General features: G+C 42.4%; 1 protein-coding gene across 1 annotated transcript in view; it reads left to right on the forward strand.

The window, feature by feature from the left end:
* LPAR1 (lysophosphatidic acid receptor 1) overlaps positions 1-8,818 on the forward strand; it is a gene marked incomplete at its 3' end in the record, with an annotated part of 43,565 nt that extends 34,747 nt beyond the window's left edge. Inside the window, exon 3 of the mRNA XM_082301102.1 lies at positions 8,517-8,818. Coding sequence (XP_082157228.1) covers positions 8,517-8,818 — 302 coding nt within the window. The remainder of the gene's footprint in view (positions 1-8,516) is intronic.
* Between the last annotated feature and the right edge of the window lie 11,416 nt (positions 8,819-20,234).

A 20,234-nucleotide genomic window follows, 5' to 3' on the forward strand; every position in this document is an offset into this window, starting at 1 on the left:
GACATCCCTTCTCATGCAAGGGGTTAGAACTAGATGATGTTTAAGGTCCCCTCCAACCCAAGTCTTTCTAGGATTCTATGATTCTTGCTTCTAGTTTTCCCCAGCCATCTCTTGCCTGTTTTCTTTGTCCTGTGACCCAGGGAGACCAGTACCAGCAGCCTCTTATCAGCTGGGCTTACGTGTTCATTTTCCGACCAAGCTACCAGCACTGATTTGGGACTATGGGAGCATTTCTTTTCAAGTTACACTATAAAGGCTTGTCTAGAACACCTAAAAGTTGAAAAAGACACCAAAATTTCCTCTGTGTGTCAGGTTTTTTGGCAACAGAAAAACTGCATTAGGACTACTGTTTGTCTTTACACAGAGATAAATAATCAGATCACTTTGGCAACAGCCAAGTTTTTATTCAGACATGAGCTTCACATATCTTTATGAACTTAGAAATCAGTTGGAATGCTGACCACTGGCATTTAATGACTTCCTGTTTTTGTCTAAAATGCTTTCTATAGATAAAGCCTTAGTTTCTTCGTTTGCAGAGATGCAGTGCACCATCTCTTTGATGCAGTTACTAGATCAGGAGCAATTCCATTTTTCTTGTTTTGAGGGGTTCAAATGGATGCAGATAAATTGCAACAGGATTAAGCATTTGCTTTTATTTTTGGAATGCATTTTGCACATTCCTCTTTGCAAGGTGTTCTCTAAAACCATAACAAATACCTTCTAAAAGAGGACTATCCAAACACATTGGTTTGCAGATGTCAATTGAGAAATAATCCTGGTCTCCTCCATTTGCATTAGCACTTGAGTTCTCCTTCAGAGATGTCAGCCGTGGAATACTTGAGGGCAGCTGGATCAGCTGGCCAGAGACCAGTAAACTCATTCTGTGAGACTGCGAGCATCAGGCAGGGAATTATATCAAATGTTAACCTGGGCTAGAGCTTGGCGAGCGAGCACCCATGAAATAAGCAGGTCTGTTCTGGTGGCTTACTACTGCCCAGTTTCATTTTCTCTTCAGTTAGCTTTATTTTGTCATGAGTCCTCGCCAGGCTTGTCTGTCTGCTGTTTCAGATTTCCAAAGCTTTAGATGCTACAGGGACAGGCAAGTGCTTGGACCACGTGTATTGGAAACATCCACGTCTGGTGCCAGGTTCTGTGGACAGGGCACCTAGTGGTGTCCAGGTGGGAAGACAGGATCTTCACAAGGAAAGCCAGGAGTACAAGTGTCAGCATACCCTGCCTCCAGTATGTGGCAGCAAGCACTCGGGGCAGTAAGCCCAAGGTGCTGCAGAGAGCGAGCTCACAATGATTCCCACAGCTGCCACTTGTGAGTCCTGCTGAGGGAAACCTGTGCTTCATCACCTCTGGTCTGGACCTGCAAACTGAAGCAGGAAAGGGTGACAGGTGTTGGCCCACCCTGAGATAAGGGAAGGTATGGTCACTGTAGATGCAGCCCTACTGACCATAGTAATTTTGTGTCTGAGTATCTCCATGCTCAGAGGCGGTGGTTGTGCAGCTACTGGTGCCAATGGAATTGTTGGCTAATGGCTGTTGTCAGCTCCCTGTGCAACATCATGATAGGTCAGGTGTTTCTTCAACTGACCCTTTATGTAGTAGGTATAGGTGCCAAAGTGTGTATCGTTTAAAAGAAAGGCTTTGACCTAAAGATTTCACCAAGGAATCTGGTGATAAATTGTCACGAGCAGTGTGGTGATGTGAGTACTGGAAGAGAACAGGTAGAGCAGAGGCTGGCCTGTAGCAAAGGAGTCTAGGTGCCAGCAGAAGTATCATTTGTGGTCAAGACAGTGTGTCCCTTTAGAAACAGTCTTTTATTTTATTTTTTCTGAAATGGAAAAAGGTGATGAGGATTGGATGGATAAACAGACACAGGTGAAATACTAAATATTAAGGCCCAGAGAGACGTGATGCTAACATAACTAAGCTTCATTCTTTGGGGTCAAGGCTTACTGCTCCTCCCAGCCCAGCCAGAGCACAGGCAGAGCCCCAAGGCTGCTTTCATGTTAAGTCATTAATATGTTTTAAACCAGATAAATGTGTGAAGATGGAAGCAGATGGGTTCCTCAGAGAAAGAATGGTGTGCTGACAAAGATAGCCACACCTTGAACACCAAAGAAATTCTATGCACCTTCAAGGTGAAGACAGATGTTTGATGCAGACACATTCTGTATTCCTGCTGAGAAGAGGAAATACATTTTTGAGTAAGACATGATCTCTCTGTTCCTACACAATCCAGCCATTATTTTGTACAAAATCTGGCCAAGCTCTCCTGCTGAAATTCCCAGAACAAGACTCAGGAAGAGGTTGGACTGTGTGTGTGCAAGTAGCTTGGAGAAGGTAGGAAATCAGGGGTCTGATGCAATACTAGCAGAACCAGTTTCTTCTAAAATCCCTTTACAAGCCATGGGTACAGTAGACTGAAAAATCTCACAGACTTGTCAGTTACAGAGTTCACATGGAGTTAAGATATTTGATAAAGCTGAGGATAGGATTTTGTCTATAACTTGCACATTCAGAGCTGCTCAGCTCCCGGGAGACTAGAACAGTGATCCCTAGGGATGGGGCATATATAGTGTTTTGAAAGACAAGCTGGTGGCTCATATCACCCAGCTCCTCTCATACGCTCTCTAGTTGTGTATTTTCTCTTATGTGTTCACATCCTCTTGCCTCAAATCATCCTAGAAAAGTATATGTAAGATAGTGGTGCATGAATATGAATGCAGATTTTATTTATCTTTGCTTCATTTCTCATTTCATGTTTTACACTGCTATCCTCTCTTTCTTTCTGGAGATATCTCCTCTTTCTTTTACACACAGTCACACCAGATAAATGTTTGGCTTTGAACACAAAGGCACTCATAGTGTTAGAATCTCCCAGAGGCACCTCAGAGAAAGCAGCATTTTGCAATCAATCAAAAACTGCAGAAGGAGTGTGCTATGAATCTCTCACTCTTTCAGAATTCATGCAGCTTCATTAAATAAAGACACCTTGAATAAATGAAGCAGTTTTGATAGCACCTTTTTCAACAAAGCTGTTCTTACTCTGTAGGCAGCTCTCCTCCACCAGGGGTATTTTTCAAGGACTTTCCTTCACTGTCATCTTCCTCAGGTCTTTTGGAGTCTGTGGATGGAGAGGCAAGCCTTTCATATATGAAGTTCTTCAGAATTTGCCAAGTTTAGCATACAATTATTTTAAATTTATTAATCTGATCTATATGTGGCAATCTCATTTTATTTCTTCACTGAAATAAATGAAATGAAAATTCCATGGGTGGAAGCAAACATTACCCCTTGTTAATTATTTCCAGCAGAAAATGCAAAAAATAACAACGACTGTGTTTTTATCCACCAAGAACTATTAGCTATATTGTAGTAACGTTATGGCAAAATTAGGGACTATGTCAGACTAGAATTAGAAAAATTGCTCTTACACTCTGTATGTTTACAGCATGATGAATGTTCTTCATGATCTTTGGCATCTATAATCTATTCATTTTAGATTTCATGCGCTCATATTTGTGTCAGGGGAAAACAATACATAGCTGTAAATAAGCACTATTGTATGCAGCACTTATCTCTATGCATGCCATGCACAAGATAATGCTCAGTGATAAGGAGGATTATTGATACAGTTTACAGATGGCTAGGACATGAAGCAGTCCAGTTGTGTTGCAGCTGATGAGCTTGCTCCTCAGATAGCAGAGCAAGTGGCTTTCCCTGCTGAGGGTGGGATTGTATCAAAATGTGGAAAATGCCAGGCACTTCTGTAGCCCTTTTTGGCTATGGTTTTATTAATTAACACAAATCGTCCGCCCAGAGCATTGCTTTCAGCCTGCACAAAGTGCAGAAGGACTCTTCTCCCTGTTGATAGCTGTGATAACAGTGATGCTCAGTGTCTTTTCCTCTCTCAGTCACCATTGTCCCAGGGGAAGGGGGGGTGCAGCTGCCTGTCACAGATGCCACTCTGAGGGCAGGAGGGGATTTGGAGAGGACAACAGGTGGACAGCAGTAGGAGGACAACAGCAGCAGATTGTAACTGTTCCTGCAGTTCAGCTGGAATGGATCTTTTGTCTTTGTTATGCTAGTGCCTTATCCTATTCCTGTAATCTTAAAAAAACTGCAAACACAGGAGAGTTGGTGTTTTTTTCTTCTCTCCCTCCCTAAAAGAGGCCCTCTCAATATTTTTCCTCTCCCATGTAGACTGAGGAATTTGTGGGGTGAGTGTGAGCCCATGCCAGAAATCAGGGTTAACACACAAGATAAATAGAAGAGGGCACATTAAAGGGACACAGTATGGTTGAGGCAGAGAAGAAGGGTGTTTCAGAGTAGGTGTGCTTTGACAAGAGCTGCATCCCTCTGGAGCCTCTGAGGGACAGCAGTGTGTGACTTGGCAGAAGCGGAAGTCCTTCCTTTATTTTGCTCTTGTGAGTTAGAGGAAAACAAATGTTCATGCAATAAACACAGCATTGGCTGTTCAAGGCAAAAGACAAAAACTAAAAAGAAAAAAAAGAAAAAAAGAGTGCTGCTTAGGAAACACTTTTCCTGCTAACACAAGAAGTTTCATGAGCAGCCATCCTGTCTGGTATCCTAGTAATGAGTGACTAGTTCATCAGTGTTTATTCTTGTGCAGTTCACTTCTTTTCTGCTGCTGGTTTTTGGAGTTGTTTTCTCTTTTTACTCTTCTACTCACTGATTTTTGTGTGATTTATCATGGCTGGTTTCATAGGCCTACTGCCTACAACAGCCTTTACTCTCTTGCAATCAAATCTGGCTGTGAGGCCTTGTCACATTTACCCAAGGCTTTCCACCATCCAGCTACCATGGAAACATAATCTGCACTGGTGCACCAGACAAGGGTTCAAGACAGATGTGATGTAGTCATATCATGGTCATTGGAAAGCCCCCAGTGGATTTCTGCCACAGTTCTGCAATAGACAGTACATGAGGTGCTGGAGTTTTATTTCTGGATGAGAGGTATCATACAGCAGCAGAAAATTAGATTAGGTCATAAATGCTTTTTTTGTAACTCATATTTCCTGCTGTAAAACATGCTTCTAAGTCCACAGGGACCCTTCAATCTTTTAAGAAGATGTGGTGCTATTTCTCTGGTTCCTCAAGCTTTCCTGTCTAATGGCTAGCCATTCACCCCTCAGCCTGATAGGCGTTTCTTCTTCACCCAGCCCTCTATGGTCCAACCTTCAGGACAGACCTTGGCCATGCACCATGGGAATGTTCCTCTTGCTGCAACTGAGGAGCTCGTTCAAATTCTTGCAGTGCCAGTGCCTTCAGGTGACTGCCAGGGCTGGAGGTAACATCCCAAGGTGCTCTCTGTCCAGGCAACAGTGCTCTTCAGCCACCCAAGGATTTAAAATCTCAAGTACGTAGGGCTCTCCTAGTGCCATGGTATGACTGTGGCATATCCACAAAGGTTCAAGTCACTGAATGCAGCAGATCTGCTTTGTATGTCATTGTAACTTGGGTTTGACTGAGTTTGTAAAGTGTTAAGATGCACCTGGAAATTACTGACACTGTACTTTAGGCTGCTCTCAGTTCTGATTCTGAGCAGAAAAACATCAATATTTCGGTGTATGCTTAAGGCTTTCCAGTATATGGCAGCAGGAAGCTTTTGGGTGTCACTGTTTTATTAAATGTGATATTTTTAGATCTTCATTCTTGGTGAAATCAATTGACAATAGATTTCTGGGAGACGAAAATTTTAACCTCACTTTCAGCTTACTTCAACAAATATTCCAAATAAGAGAAGAAAAAAAAAAAAAGAAAAAAATTCAATCTTTGTTTTCCTTCCAGAAAAAGAATTCCATGTTTAGCAGATGAGGTTTCCTAAATCTGAAGCCTGACATTTATGTGTTCCTTTGTACCTAACTCAAACATGTCCTTACCATGAGTGTTGCCTCTCAGTATTTTCCAGTGTACAACAGTTAAATAAAAAGTGTACAAACCTGAGGTATTTTATGTGATCATTTACAAGCACTTAATAAGCTGCCAGAGCCGTTAGCATGGGGGGATGTTTTGCTAGGAGCAGAAGAGTGACAACTTGCGCAATAGTGACTTCCTTCCAGAGCTGGGTGGGAAGGCAACCTTTGTTTTTATCATTTGTCGGTGTAGTTTGAGCTGCACAGACCAATTAGTTGCTCAACCACGGGCCACTTTTTCTTCAGTGCAGCCAGTCAAGCCTCAATACATAGGTTGTCAGACCTGTCTGAGATACTGAGGAGCCCAGAAAGGCTCAGGAACTCCACCTGAGACCAGTGTTCAGTGCAGTGAGCTGCATGTGGATTTTTCTGGATGACTTTCAGGCTTTCTCAGGAGCAAATTCCTGTGTGCTTCACCGTAGAGCTTCTTGTTGCTGTTTCTAACATATCAAAAATTATGCCAACAGAATGTTCTGTTGTTCCTCAGGAATACATTTTAAAAAAAGGTAATAAATTGGAGAATTGGAAGCTTTCAATTGCAGCTTTGTACAATGTTATGAGAGCTTTCCTGCTAGCTCCATTGTTTCCACATTGGACTTTTCTGCTACAGGCCTGGTGAGGATGCTATCATTGTCTTTTGTCCTTCACTGTAGATCCCATGACTTACAGTGTTCCCATGTCTGATGTGGTTCTCCCAAGGCAGCCTATCATGAAGAAAATACATGCTCGAGCTAGATCAAAGTCCACTGCTGCCTCACTAGCTAGGAGGCTGAACACAGTTTGCGAAATTTCAAGTGAATGGTTTAATTTTAATTACTGACTTCGTTTCTGCATAAACCAGCTCAGCAGAGATTTTCTGTGCAGAGAACAGACTCTATCAGCATGGACAATCCTGCAAATAAGAGATGCAGTTTTCTACTCTTGTGGGAACAGGTACAAGGAAGGCACAAAAGCCTGTAGTCCTTTACATGTGTTTCAAGTACTCTTTTCTAGGACTGCTGCGATCCAAAACAGCTGCAGACAAAAGCTATGATGTGGATTCATGTGTTTGGTGCTATCTCAGCATGGGAGAGTTTCATCCCCATGCTGTCAAATTGCTGCCAGAGACCCTAACAAAGTCATTTGGTGAAAGGGCTTGATGCTTTGTATTGGCAGCTGGCAATTCATCCCCCACCTTTTTTCCATTGGCAAGCTTTGTTGGTCAGCAAAGTGATAGGCATTGAGTGGCACTGTGGCACCATTAGTTGCAAGCAAGCTCAGTTTAGGGATGCTTTTTGGTGTGTAAAAAGCCTGTGTGTGTGGTTTCCTGGTTGCTAACCAGTGTCCGTCACCTGGCGTACATTGCATATTTGCAGGGCCCTTGGGAAAATATTCTTTTATTTCATCTGGGTGGGTTTGCTGTCCAAACAGAAAGGTGTCTGCACAGCTTACAGTTGCCACTGCCCAAGCTGGAAGTTGCTGGCACCTTCTTGGCAGGCATGGCTAAAGGTGTGCATGCTGTGTGACCTGATGCAGAGACCATCACTGAAGAAAAGATGGGAGCAGTATGTTAACAAATACCACAGTGACAGGAGAACCAGTTTGAAAACAGCACTCACTGCATAGTGCTGGGAAGTCTCATTGTGTTGCCTGTGCTAATCCTGCTCAGTGATGATAAGACATTGGTTTCCACCTCAGTAAAGCAGCCTGGAAAATCTCAGGAGGCCTGTCTTTGTTCTGACATGATTGGTGTGTAAGGTCTTCTCCAGCGGTGCTTATATTAAGGAGTTACCATCTTCCTTTAATTCAGTACTCCCAATAAAGTACAAGGCATTTGATTTAATTTCTGCATTGAGCTCTGAATTTTGTTCTGGGCTTTGTTCTCCTCAGAGCTTTGGAAAACAGAGAAAGGAGGGGGAAGCATTTTAATCGGGGTAAGACTCTTTGGCTTTGACACTATTGAAGCCTGATGAGCCTCTGAATTTCAGTTGAATAGAGCCCTAAGAAAAGAAGTAGATCTGTTGAAGGGCAGCATTTCAGTGCAAGAAGGATGTGTGTTTAGGACTTTCCATTACATAATGGGGCTGAAATGGATTAACAAGACCCAGGCTTTCTTTTTCTTGGGAATTGCTGCCTGCCCCACTCTTTTTCTATTACTGATGCTTCAGTCACAGCACTCACAGAAAGGTTTTCTTTGTTTTTATTAGTTTGAGAAGTAAATTGCAGCATTGTTTCTCCTGATCAAGAGATTGATTAGTCAGAGGTCTCTAACTGAAGGGAAAAAATGTTCCTCATTATCAACTCTAAATGTAAATGTATTTGCCAAGCAGAGTTTCAGATGGTGGGGGCTGGGGCTGGGGCTTGGGGGTGTGTCTTGCTCTTTTGATGTGCTGCCCATAACCATTTACAGATCTTTGAAAGGCATCCCTCTCATCAGGTCAATGAAAATAGAGTGTGGGAACAATGCTCTTGAAAGAGAAAATTAGCCATTCCTGCTTCTGGCTGGATGGTTCTTGAGGTGTTTTGACAAGTAATGATGCATTAGTATATTTGTGGAGTTTGTGTTTTGTCCATTCTTTCTCTTTTTAGGTGCTTTCATAATCTGCTGGACCCCAGGTTTAGTCTTGCTGCTCCTTGATGTTTGCTGTCCCCAGTGCAATGTCCTGGCCTATGAAAAATTCTTCCTGCTCCTGGCAGAGTTCAACTCTGCCATGAACCCCATCATCTACTCCTACCGGGACAAGGAAATGAGTGCGACGTTCAAGCAGATCCTCTGCTGCCAGCGCAGTGAGAGCACCAATGGCCCCACCGAAGGCTCGGATCGGTCAGCGTCCTCCCTCAACCACACCATCTTGGCTGGTGTCCACAGCAACGACCACTCCGTGGTGTGAAACCACAGCCAGCCGTGTGACCAGCAAAGGGCAGCAGGCGACGCCGCGGGGCGGGGCAGGTGCATGGCCCCAGGGAAGGTAACCCACTCACGTTTTCTCAAACACTAATGGACTACAAGCGCATCTTTTCCAGGGGGCCTGACACACCAGCACAGACCGCCCTGTCCACAGGACTGGCCATGCTGCAAGGCCTTTGATTCCTACTTCGAAAAAGCAGAACATAGTTGCTTTGCAGCAGAGGTCATCGATAGCCCATGAAAAGCCTTGCTGAGACTTTGTTGGACTTTGCTGCATCTTGGTGCCAGTCTGAATCAACTCTGATTAATTAAGCTTATATCTGCTTCACTGCATTTACATGTAGCCACTTAGTATTTTTAAAAAGGGAGTAAAGGGGATAAAAATATGCCTATCATTTAATAGACATGTAATATGTATCACCATCAGCATGCTTGTGATGAACATTTTCTGTGCAGGGAGTAAAACTGTGCTGTAGTCTTTGTATCCTTAGCCACACTGTCATAACTACAGTAAAAAGAAAAGTATTTCTTTCTAACACAGGCAACAGGAAGATGAGGGAAACTGACTCTTCTTACCTTCATTACCGGAGTTAGAGAATGCATGTTCTGTGTGTATGCAGATTGTTTTAATTATGGAAAAAAAAAAAAAAAAGCTCTTTGTAAAGTCTGCCGGAAAGTAGAAAAGTATAGACTGTATTCCAGTGTTTGTTTAGATTATGAAATAAACGTACTTTAGTCACAATGTATATAAGGTTCTTCTTTGAAGTGCGGTATGAAATGTGTAACATGTGAGGGGTACCAAGTTTTTTATGGATAAGTTCTTAAAGTAGAACACATCCCTAAGGCTCTTAAAGGGCTACAGTCAGTTTGGTAGATTACAAAAATTGTATTTATTGCATATTCTTGGAATGCTTTTCTTGTTCATGGCAAAAAGCATATGCATTTTTAATGGGGAAAAAAAAGCTATGTTTTTATGGAACCTTTCTTGTAACTGAAAACAAAACACCTTCTGCATTTTTGCACTGAGAAATATTTGGGGAGTACTGTTCAAATTATACACCCTTCATTTCAAAAGCAGTGGGCCGCTAAGAACCAAGGCACAATTTTATTTTGTAAAGTCAAGACTTTACAAGGTAGTCATCTATTGCAAATGACTGGACCATGCTACAGATAGTAGCCACACACGTACACTGTTATAAAAACTTAAGCTAACAGGTGGGGTTTTTTTCATATGAGACTGTTTTGAAGAGAAATGTCACTCGTGAATATCGGTTGCGAAGAATCAGTGATACTAAACAAAACTCCTTAACAGGAGTAAATGTGAGCAAAGGTGGGATCTTGCTGATAAAAAACTTGGGACCTCTTTCTAGGAAAATGTGTGTTCTCCTAACAATGTAAAATACATCAACAGTAAATTCCTGGTACTGTTTTCATCATTGTAATTTGTCTCTATAACAAAAACAAACAAACAAACAAAACAAAAAAAAAATCCATTAAAAAAAGAAAAAAAAAACACCAAAACCCACACTCAGAAAAAAATAACCCCACAAAACAAAACAAAAAAACCCCAGAGATGTATATCATTAATTGTACCGTACTGGAATGTAACTTAAGGGACGATATTTTCCCATTTGGGCAGGGAGAAAATGGAGGGTAGAGAGTCAGCCCAGCAATATCCAGTGTTTTCTGGATCTCTTGCTTTGAGGAGATGCTCAGGTTTTATGCTTCCAAGCATGAAATAGCTTGGAATAGGCAGTTCCTTACTGAGCGAAGGAAGAGAAACAAGTGAACAAAACCTGCCTTCACTGAATAAAGTGAGAGTTTTGACACTGCTTTCAGTAAAACTAAAATCCACCTGAATTGTTGAGCTAATTTTGTGTGGACATTGTGGAAGGTAGAGTAGGCAGAGAGAATAAACATAACGTTATCTGCCAGTTGACCAAGGATTTGAATATATCCACTTGCTTTTAACAAAACCAGTCTTTTTTTCTGATTGTATTTGAGAGCAAGTTAATGTACAGGTTGATTTGGTTTTATTCGCAGAACTGTACTGAGAAACAGAAGAACAGGCTGTATGAACTTTTTCATTTAAAAGCATCTGCTTGCTAATCCACTCATAATTTTTCCTTAGCACCTGCTTGATATGAACTAGTGCAGGTAAGCAGAAGAAAGGAGAGGGTAAGACTGCCTCCAAAGGCAGGGCACATCTGACTGAAAAACAATTTCCTTTTCTCAAGAGTCCTTGGAGTTCCTTTCTTCCTTGGATCCAGGAAGAGCACTTTTTCCTGTCCCTAACATCCCCACAGAAGTAGAAGATCACAGACACTATATTCTAGGGTTTGGGGGTTTTTGGGCTGGGGGGTTGCCCTTTCCAAGTGTCCTTCTCACTGCTGTTTGCATGCTTTTATTGAATCTCATCCAGATAGGGTGGGAGGATGATGTCACAAAATAGCAGCAAATCATTCACCCTAGTTTAACCTGCTGGAAGTGTGGTGGGTTTTGCGAAGCCATGGGTGAATAATTTGAAAACAGGGGTGGTGTGGTTGTTCGAGACATGGGTGGGTCCAGAGGCCCCTTGTGAAGACAGATGCCCAAGGAGGTTTTCTGTCATCATTGTGATTGTGACAGATGGTAGTTGCTGTCCAGGTACATTGATCAACCCAAGGAGGCACTCAACAATTCGAGAAGCTGGACCTTTTGAACTCTTGGGAGCAGTTAAATTTCTGTTGTCAGGTATATTAATCCAGGAGCATGTCTGACAGCAGGTGGCTTTTCTTCTAATAGGTGAAGTGCAGTGTTTCAGATCAAATGCAACAGGAGGAACGTCGCTTGTGCAATTCTGCTAGAGGAACTCACTGAGCGTGTGACTGCTGTATAAAAATTTGATTAGTGCTTTGTGTTGTTGACATGTTGTCCCTATATCCTTAAGAAATCTGATCTGTGAATTGAGTGGTTCTTTGCAAGCTAATGAAATTACAGCTCCAGTGAGCAAAGAGAATAAAAACCAGAGCCTGGAATAGAAGGATTCATTTGCTGCGTTCCTTAGAATGGTTCCCATGCCACTTGTTTTCATCTCAGAATTTTTTTAAGTTTTGCTCTTCTATTCAGATTTTCCAGCCTCATTGTGCAGTTGTAGAACTCACTTCTGCCACGTGAAAACATGGTGCAAAGTACTTAGGGAAAAAAATTGCCCCACTTATTTTTACTTATCTCAAATTCTTCAAAAGGTTTTAGAAGACTTCTTAAAATACCAACGATCCTCCCACAGTCATTAAAATTCTTCTGTTGCTGACTGCCTCTGGTCCAAGTAAATCCTCTTGAAGTTCAAATGTAATGGTGTTTGTGTCAGCAATTGTAGTGGTGGGGAGTTGTGTATTAAAAGGGACATCATTTGCAGATCAAGGAAAATGTGTTTTCCTACTTCATGTATTTTCTGTGGCAGTATAAGTCTGAAAACTAATTTAAAAGATGGCCTTTGAATTTTAATTCCCTGTTACTGTGATATATAGGGAGACTGGGTGACCCATGGTCAGAAAAAGCACAGCTTTTATATAAATAGTTGAAAATATATTCTATGTGTGTTTGACACATTGGTTTTCTGGTCAGCACCTTTTTTTTGTTCTGGGTTTTCTGAGATCCCTTGGCAGCTTCAGGCTGGCTTCTGACTGAGATGCTAAAATCTGGGCAGATAGAAGAGAGGGCAGACCGAAAAAAAGGCTTTTTTAGTGATTCCTTGAAATAAGCATATCTCTCTGTCCGTAGTGCACCAGTAACAGAGTTTTTTAAATAGCTGCCACAAGATTCACCATTGTTTGTTTTAACTCTGCCCTTGCCAGAGAGTCACAGCTGTAGCAGCATTTAAACAAACAGGAAACAAAGGCTCAGAGTAGGCCACTTGATGAAAAGAACCAAGGGCAGGCCTGCTATCTTCATGGGGCAAACTGAGCCTGGACAACTTGGATATCAATGAGGAAAGGACATGTCTTATGTCCAGTGTTTGAGTTTTCCTTCCTCTCGAGACTAAATAACTTCTCAATAGCAGCATAAATTTGTCCCAGTATGGGATTGCACTGAAATGAAACTTTTTGGGTCACTCATGGTCTGTGTCTTTTGGTCTGTACTGGTGTGCTGGGCAGGGGTTTAACCATGGCCAGTCTGGGTGCCAGGAGCAGTGTGTCAGGGAAAACTCAAGTGGGCTCTGCTTCTGAAGCAGGTTTTGTAGCTTTTTCTGACCTTTGTGTTGCCCCAGAAGTATGCTACCAGATACCATACTTAACTGTTGTAAAGCCATCTGGGGTTTCTGTCTGTGACACTGCTGCAGCCAGATCTGTCTGCAGTAGGTGTCCATGGACAAAAAACACGCAGCTTCTTCTGTGAAAGAAATAAAATTCTACCCTGTAGATTGCTCTTCCCAGGTGGGATTAAAAAGAACACCACCAGATGGAGAGGCTTTGATGCAAACACCCCTGGTCTGGTTTTCTGTGTGAATCAAGGTGATGCAAAGCGGAGCTGGCAAAGGCATTTCTCTAGTGCATTGTCCCCACCTTGTGAGGAGGCGTGACCCCATCCCCAGTGTCCCTGTCATTGTCCTGTCATTGCTCTGGGTCCCTTCTGACCATGAGACTGGAGGTAGCTGGCAGAGGTCAGTCTTAGCAAACTGGCTGTTTTTTTCCACTTGCTGCAAAGGTAAATACAGGCTTTTCCTTTTTCTGGTCCTGTTAAGGGCTTTCCTGTTACTGCAAGTGTACCTGTTATGCCCTTTCCAGCCAGTTCTTGCTGTGAGCCATCAATCTGTGCTACCCAATGTTGTCTGTAGGGAGGGGATTTGCAACTGCAATCTCATTTGTTCAAAGAAATTACTTGGGCTTTACCATTTGATTGGGAAGGCCACTTCCAATAGAGAGTTAGATTAAAAAGTATTAACACCCACACCTGCCCAGCCACGGCGCCTTAAGAAAATGTGCCTGTATCTCTCCTTCCATTTTCCTCTCTTAGAGGGTTTTCCAAGAAGTTATTCACCCAGCTCCTCTTTTCTAAATCTTTCAAGGATGAAAAAAAGAAGCTGATATGTAAGGAAAACAAACAAAACACCCAAACGAAAAAAATTACAACAGAAACCTCACAAAACAAACAAACGAAAAAAAACCCACAAGGAAAACCTGAGCACAAGGCTATTAAACTATGCTGCTGTCTTCTGTGGTACATGGAAATCCAACACACTGATAGCTGCCAGCATTTTAACAAGAGCCTCCATGAAATGTTCCCGTTTGCCTGTGATAAAATTCTGATAACCAGAAGTGTATGTGGGAGACTCAGGAATCTGTTAATTTTTCCTGTTTAAATAAAGCTGTGTTTGTAATTCAAAAGTATTGAGAGAGCCAATGAGGTTTGGCAAACAATTTTGTTACTAAGTGCACTTACTGTAAATGTTTAGAGGTTGTATCTAGTACAATAAAGTATTTGGCATGTGTAATATGGAGTGTGAAAGAAATAACCTTTTTCGGGAGACCTGGTATTTTTTGGATGTGGAGGGGAATTATTCAAAAACCACTGTACAAGGCACAGGCTTGTCTCTTCCAGGAGATAGCATAGGGCTAAAGCACAGGGACAGCAAAAGGACAGATTATTTACAGTAAACCACTTAATCCATTCTGTTTGTGATTCTTAGGTGCCCACCTTCCTTTCTTTGAAGTCCACATTTCCACCATTTAACCTCAGGCTTCATCTTGTTGCTGTAGAGAAAACTCTTCCTGCACAGAGAAAACAAATTACTGCTTCTTTTCCCTGTCCCTCTTCCTTCCTTTCTCCCTCTGCTTTCTTCCTTTCCTTTTGCCCTTCACCTTCCTTTCCTTTTTGCTGTGCAAGGACATGTTTCTCCTACAATGTGTCCCCAGTTTTGATTTAACCATAGAAAGTTAACTAAACCAAATATGATTGGCTTATGTATAGGAATGGATGTGTCCACATAAAGATCTGCATAGCCATAGGAAGGAGGCAGGAGTGAAATAAAATTATTCTTTCAGTGCTGTTTAAGTATAGCTCTTTAAGACTCTATTTTTATGCTAACTCCTATTTCATGTTTTGAAGAAAAGAGGATTTATGTAAAGGGTTCATTAGCCCCCTGCCTTTTGTTAGAGAGGCCAATCACTTACACACTGATGGAAGCCAAGTGTCTGCTTCAGCAAAATGACAGAAAAAGAAGTTTGTGTTCCTAATCACTCTAAGCATTATTAAGTACAAAAATAAAAAATGAGAAGAGTTCAAGTTTTTTCATCTCCCCAGATCCTGGTGATTCATGACTAATGCCCTGGTGCTGGGCTTCCCATGGCATGGTGTGTGTAATGTAAAGCAGTCCCATGGAGCTTGATTGCTGGACATAATGAGCAGAAAGACAAAATACACAATTGCAAAATAAATCATGTCTCATGAAAATGCACTGCAATACCTCTGGGATTTTCTGCGTAAGCCCTGGATCACCATTTGCTGGGAAAGCCAGACTGTTTATATGGCGATCTGTTAACATTAAATACACAACACGTGCAGCGCCGCAGCTCGCAGCCTTAGCGTGCAGTAGGAGACACAGAGCAGGAGCTCTGAGAGCAGAGAGCCAGCACATTTGAAATCACAATGCCCAGAGCCTGCAGTGCACTTCCCTGCATCGCCTGGGCTAACACTCCCATCTTGCTTTGTGCCTTTTTGTGCCCCTTCAGGACAGGTGTGTCTGGGTGGGCAGCACTGCCTCGTGTGAGCTGGACCCAGCAGGAGCAGATGCAATCAGCCTCTTTCATGCTTATCTAAAGCCTTTCTCCCCTTAACTTCTCAGGCTTCACATGGTTATGGATCTGCTGCTCCCCCTCTAGTCCTTGCATGCCCAACCTCTTGCTGAACATTCTTGTCACCTCTCAGCGTCCTTCCAGTTCCTCACTTGTGTTGCCTTTCCCTGTGCCTCCTCCAGAAAGCTTAAACCATCTTTGTGGAAAGCTCTAGGTGACAGCCAGGTGTTTTACACCACAGATACAGTTCCTTTGTAGTTCTCTGGAGGACAGGGTGGAAATGCAATTAAAGTCAGTTGGCAGTATATCACAAGTGGTGTTCCCCAGGGCCTAGTTTTGGAGCCAGTTTGGTTTAATATCTTTATCAATGATGTCTGAAGGGTTTCACTATCCCTGGAGATAATTAAAAGATGTGTAGATTTGGCACGTAGGGGCATGGATTGCTCCTGCGCCTGACACTGGTAGGTTAAGGGTTACAGTCAATGATCTTAAAGATCTTTTATAACCAAAACAATTCTATGATTCTATGGGAAATAAATAAATACAATAGATAGAGAACAAGGAAGTGGAAAATTGTGAGAAGGAAGGGACAACACAGAAGACACTCCCCTACCTTCTGTGCAGAATTTGGTTTATGACCCTTTCAAAGGCCTTCTGGTAAGTTCAGGAAATAATTCTTGGTTGTGGCTTTTGTTCAAGAGGAAAGAATAATACCCCTTCCATGGCATTACTTTTTTTGTCTCTGATGGAAGACTTTGTTGTTTTAGGTGTATCTAGTTTATTAAGAGATCAAAAGGCCAATTGAAACAAGGAGAAGCCTTCCCATTTACCACCCACACTGAGCACAAAATTAAACTGTTTTTAAATAAATGGTGTTCTACCACTCAAAAAATTGAAGGATGTGTCAAGGATCACTGATATAGGTTGGGGTTTTTCTACTCTGTTTTTCCAAAGTTCATGATATCTGTATATTTTGCTGCTTACTCTGCCACCGATTTTAATGTTTGTACATTCTTCTTGTCCTCAAGTGTCTCTTTGCAATCCTGCTTTTCAAAATATGTAAACACTCCTTAGTTCAAGGGAGTTACTCAAAAATGTGCCTGATATGAGCTACTCCAGCTGCTACTGCCTTCCAGACCTCTCTACTGTCTGATCCCAGTGAGGGCTGATTTTGAGCCACAAATATATGCTCGAAAGTGACAATTATTTTGTTTAGAAATTCTTGTGTCAGGGAAAATGTCTGTATCATACTTATGTCCCTACAGCTAGTGCAATGTGCTTCAGCCAAGCTGGCTGCCCATACAGTGTTTTTTAAAGAGACTCATCAGGAAAACAGGCTTTCCTGAGCTGGGCTGGGTTAAGGGTTTGGAAAAGGTGACGGACTTTTCTTTTATTTTTGAAACATCATTTCTACATCTTTGCATGAACATGCTTAGAGGTGAGCTGTTGTTTAGTCTTCAGATCATCTGTCCTTCCTCCTGCTGTTCAGACATATGCACACTCCTGTTCATGCCCTTGAAAAAGCCTGCATATTTTCCATAAAGTGCAAAACCTGTTTTTCAGTCCACATGCTGAAAAAACACAAGGCATCCACACCTGATCTACCAGAGGGAGTGCACAGGAAAGTGGGAACTGTGGGGCCCTTGACTGTCAGACCTCTTTTCTTGATAGCTGGACACATGCACATTCTGAACTGTGATGTCTCTTTCAGTCTGAGAACACCAGACATGTTTAGTAACTTATTTTAAGGGCACACATAAAACACAGTTGTGACACAGGCAATGATTTTGCTTAGACAAACTCCATCAAAACTTGCAGGATTGGAAAACTTTCACTTGAAAGGTATATTTTTTGATTTCTATTTTTTATTTCTGTGCAGAAAACTGAAAGACAGTGGGCAGCATTACTTACCTTTTTTTGTAAACAGAACATACCCTGAATCTAAGTGAATGTTCCAAAATCCAGGAAAAGCACAAAGAACAAGACTAAAGGGAGAAACTACTTTTTTTTAAATAGCAATCCATAGACTACAACTTCCTTTTTCGAACAAACCATGTTAAACCTAGCTGTTGCAGGAAGATTACTGTGCTTGAAAACTGCTGCCAGCTTCTGAACCTGACCTGCACCCTCTGAGCTCAGGGAAGGGGGTGCAGTTAGGGATGTTTTGTTCACCCCCCTGCCATGGCTGTGGTAGTGTAGGGGGCAGCAGGGACCAAAGAGGCTGTGGAGGGGGGTCACTTGTGTCTCTGGGGTGTGAAGTCAGCCCAGGTGGGCAACTGTGCCAGGGCAGCCCTGCCAGGAGTTGCAGCCACAGGTGAGCCACAGAGCCATGTGGCAAGAGGGACATGGCAAAAAATGTTTGCAAGTAGTTATATGAAATGGAACCAAGCTGGATTACCCTCTTGTCTGCCTCTAGCACTTTACAAAGAGGTGGAATCTCTGGGGGGATACAGCAGAACACCACTAAATTGGGATTGTAGGAACTATATGGTCATAATGAACTTTCAAGGTGGATTGTAAGGATTCAAGGCCTGGCCCATAGAGCAAGGAAATAAATTTTGTCTGGGATGAGGCTTGTAGTCAGGAGATATCACAGTGCTCCACAGTGAACTCAGGCTGGGATCCTCTGCAGCACAGTCCTTAAATTGTGCTTCATGGCTGTAACTCAGCTAAAAAGGACAGGTCAAACGACATATATGGCTTTGATGATATGAGAGGGTCTTTCCAGGAGAGTGTTAAAAATGGCAGCCTGGTGACCCCTTTGCGTCTCCAGTGACTCCTGGACAGTGGAGATCTCTGGCTTGCATTGCCTGGCCCAAAGGCTGAGCTGTGGCAGCAGAAGCCATCCCACAGCAGGTGTTGCCAGCAGGATGTGTGTGTATCCTGCACACAGAAGCAGGGCGTGGGATTTTCTTTCTCTCTAGCATTTGAATAGCATTTTCAAAGTTTCTTGCAGCATAGTAACAGCCAAGGTAGACATTTTATTTATTAGTGAACAGACACCAGGCAGTGGCGTAAGAAAAAACATCTAAGTAATCTATGCAAAATTCAAGCTCTTACTTTTTCTAGTCATTTCCAATGAATGGTAGTATAAAAGTGCTTGTAGTACTGTTGTTTGTTTTTTTCTCTTGATGTCTGTGCTCTGTTCTTTTACTTGCAAGGCTAGCATTTCACTAAGCTGAAGAAGAACCAAGTTTTATCAGAGTAATTTGGCTCTTAAAAAGTCAAAAACAGTTTTCTTCACAAGTGCCCTAAATATGCACAAATGTGGCTGCATTCATTTTACTGAGTTTGATAGAAGAGACACAACTCAGCTTGTGTCAACATATCTGTGCTAGTCTCCCGTTGCTTATGACAGTCCAGGTTAATCTGGTTCAGGAACTAAAAGAAACTGCACTAGTAAAAGGCACCTTTGTTCCGGTGTCGTGTATTTCTGTCTGACGGTGCGACGATTGAAGGAAAAACATCACATCCAGTCCAACATGCACCAGTGAAACTTTTCTGGTGTAAGCCATGGACTCCTAAGTAGCTCAGACACTTTGAAAATATTGCTCTTCATCCAAATAAAGTAAAAGAGCAGCCAATATTCAGAGTAAGTGGCTTTACTAGTAATGTTGCTTAAAGCAACCTCCCACATGCTTCACCTTCAGTGACTAACTCCATAACTGAAACGTCTGGCGATCGTCCAAACAAAACAGTGTGTTTTCCATTAAGAGTGGAAAAAAAATTACAGTGTATAAATTTACAATGAAGCCATGTTGTTTGCTGTGAACTAGCAGTGACATAGTGTGATTTTAGTAAGAAACCCCATAATTTCATTACTTAACACTGTGCAAGTCAAGCATACAATGAAAAACAAAGCAGATCCAGTCATTCATCAAAGAGTTGCCCATCAGTAAAACTCCTGAGCCTTTGCAATCACACCACCAGTGTGGGTGGGCTTCTGCCTCCTCCTCCTTCTTCCCTAATCATGCCCAGCCCATTCGCAGCTGGCTTTTTCCCCACAGTCAGTAGTGGAGTGCTGTGCTGAGGAGGGCTGTGGCCGTGATCCCGGTGCTTGCTCCTCTCCTGGGGCTCAGTGCCGATGCACAAGGCTATCACATGATACCATGCAGCAGTCCCAACACTGTGCCACCCCGCACCTTCCCTTCTGCTCTGCCTCTAATCCAGACACCCGGGACACAGTCAACAAATGCAAGGGATAATCAAAAGAAAGAGGAAATACAGCCAGATGAATAAAATACTGTGCCAAGAATCCAAAGATATAAATTATGCCTGGCTCTGCCACACATTACATACCACTAGGCAATTAGCCCTCAGTATTTAAGTTTTCCATCTCGGTAAGGGGTATTAGGTTTGTGCCCTCGCTCCCTGTCCACGAGTTCTACAGTATGGGAAATACCTCTTTATAGTGTGTTTTTGCAGAACCCAGAACAATAAATGAACATGTTAATGGGAAAACATTTCCAACAGCAAATGAGGCCATTTCTGGATCAGGACTCTAGTCACTCAGTTAAACAAGTCTTGTCACCCAGCTGACTCACTGTCAGCTCGGGCGTGAGCTGGTTGGTAATCTTTCTACCTCATTCTTGGAGGAGAGTTTGGATAAGAAAGAGAGAATTACAT

This window comes from Coloeus monedula (genome assembly GCF_965178545.1).
Source record: "Coloeus monedula genome assembly, chromosome: Z".
Taxonomy (NCBI): domain Eukaryota; kingdom Metazoa; phylum Chordata; class Aves; order Passeriformes; family Corvidae; genus Coloeus; species Coloeus monedula.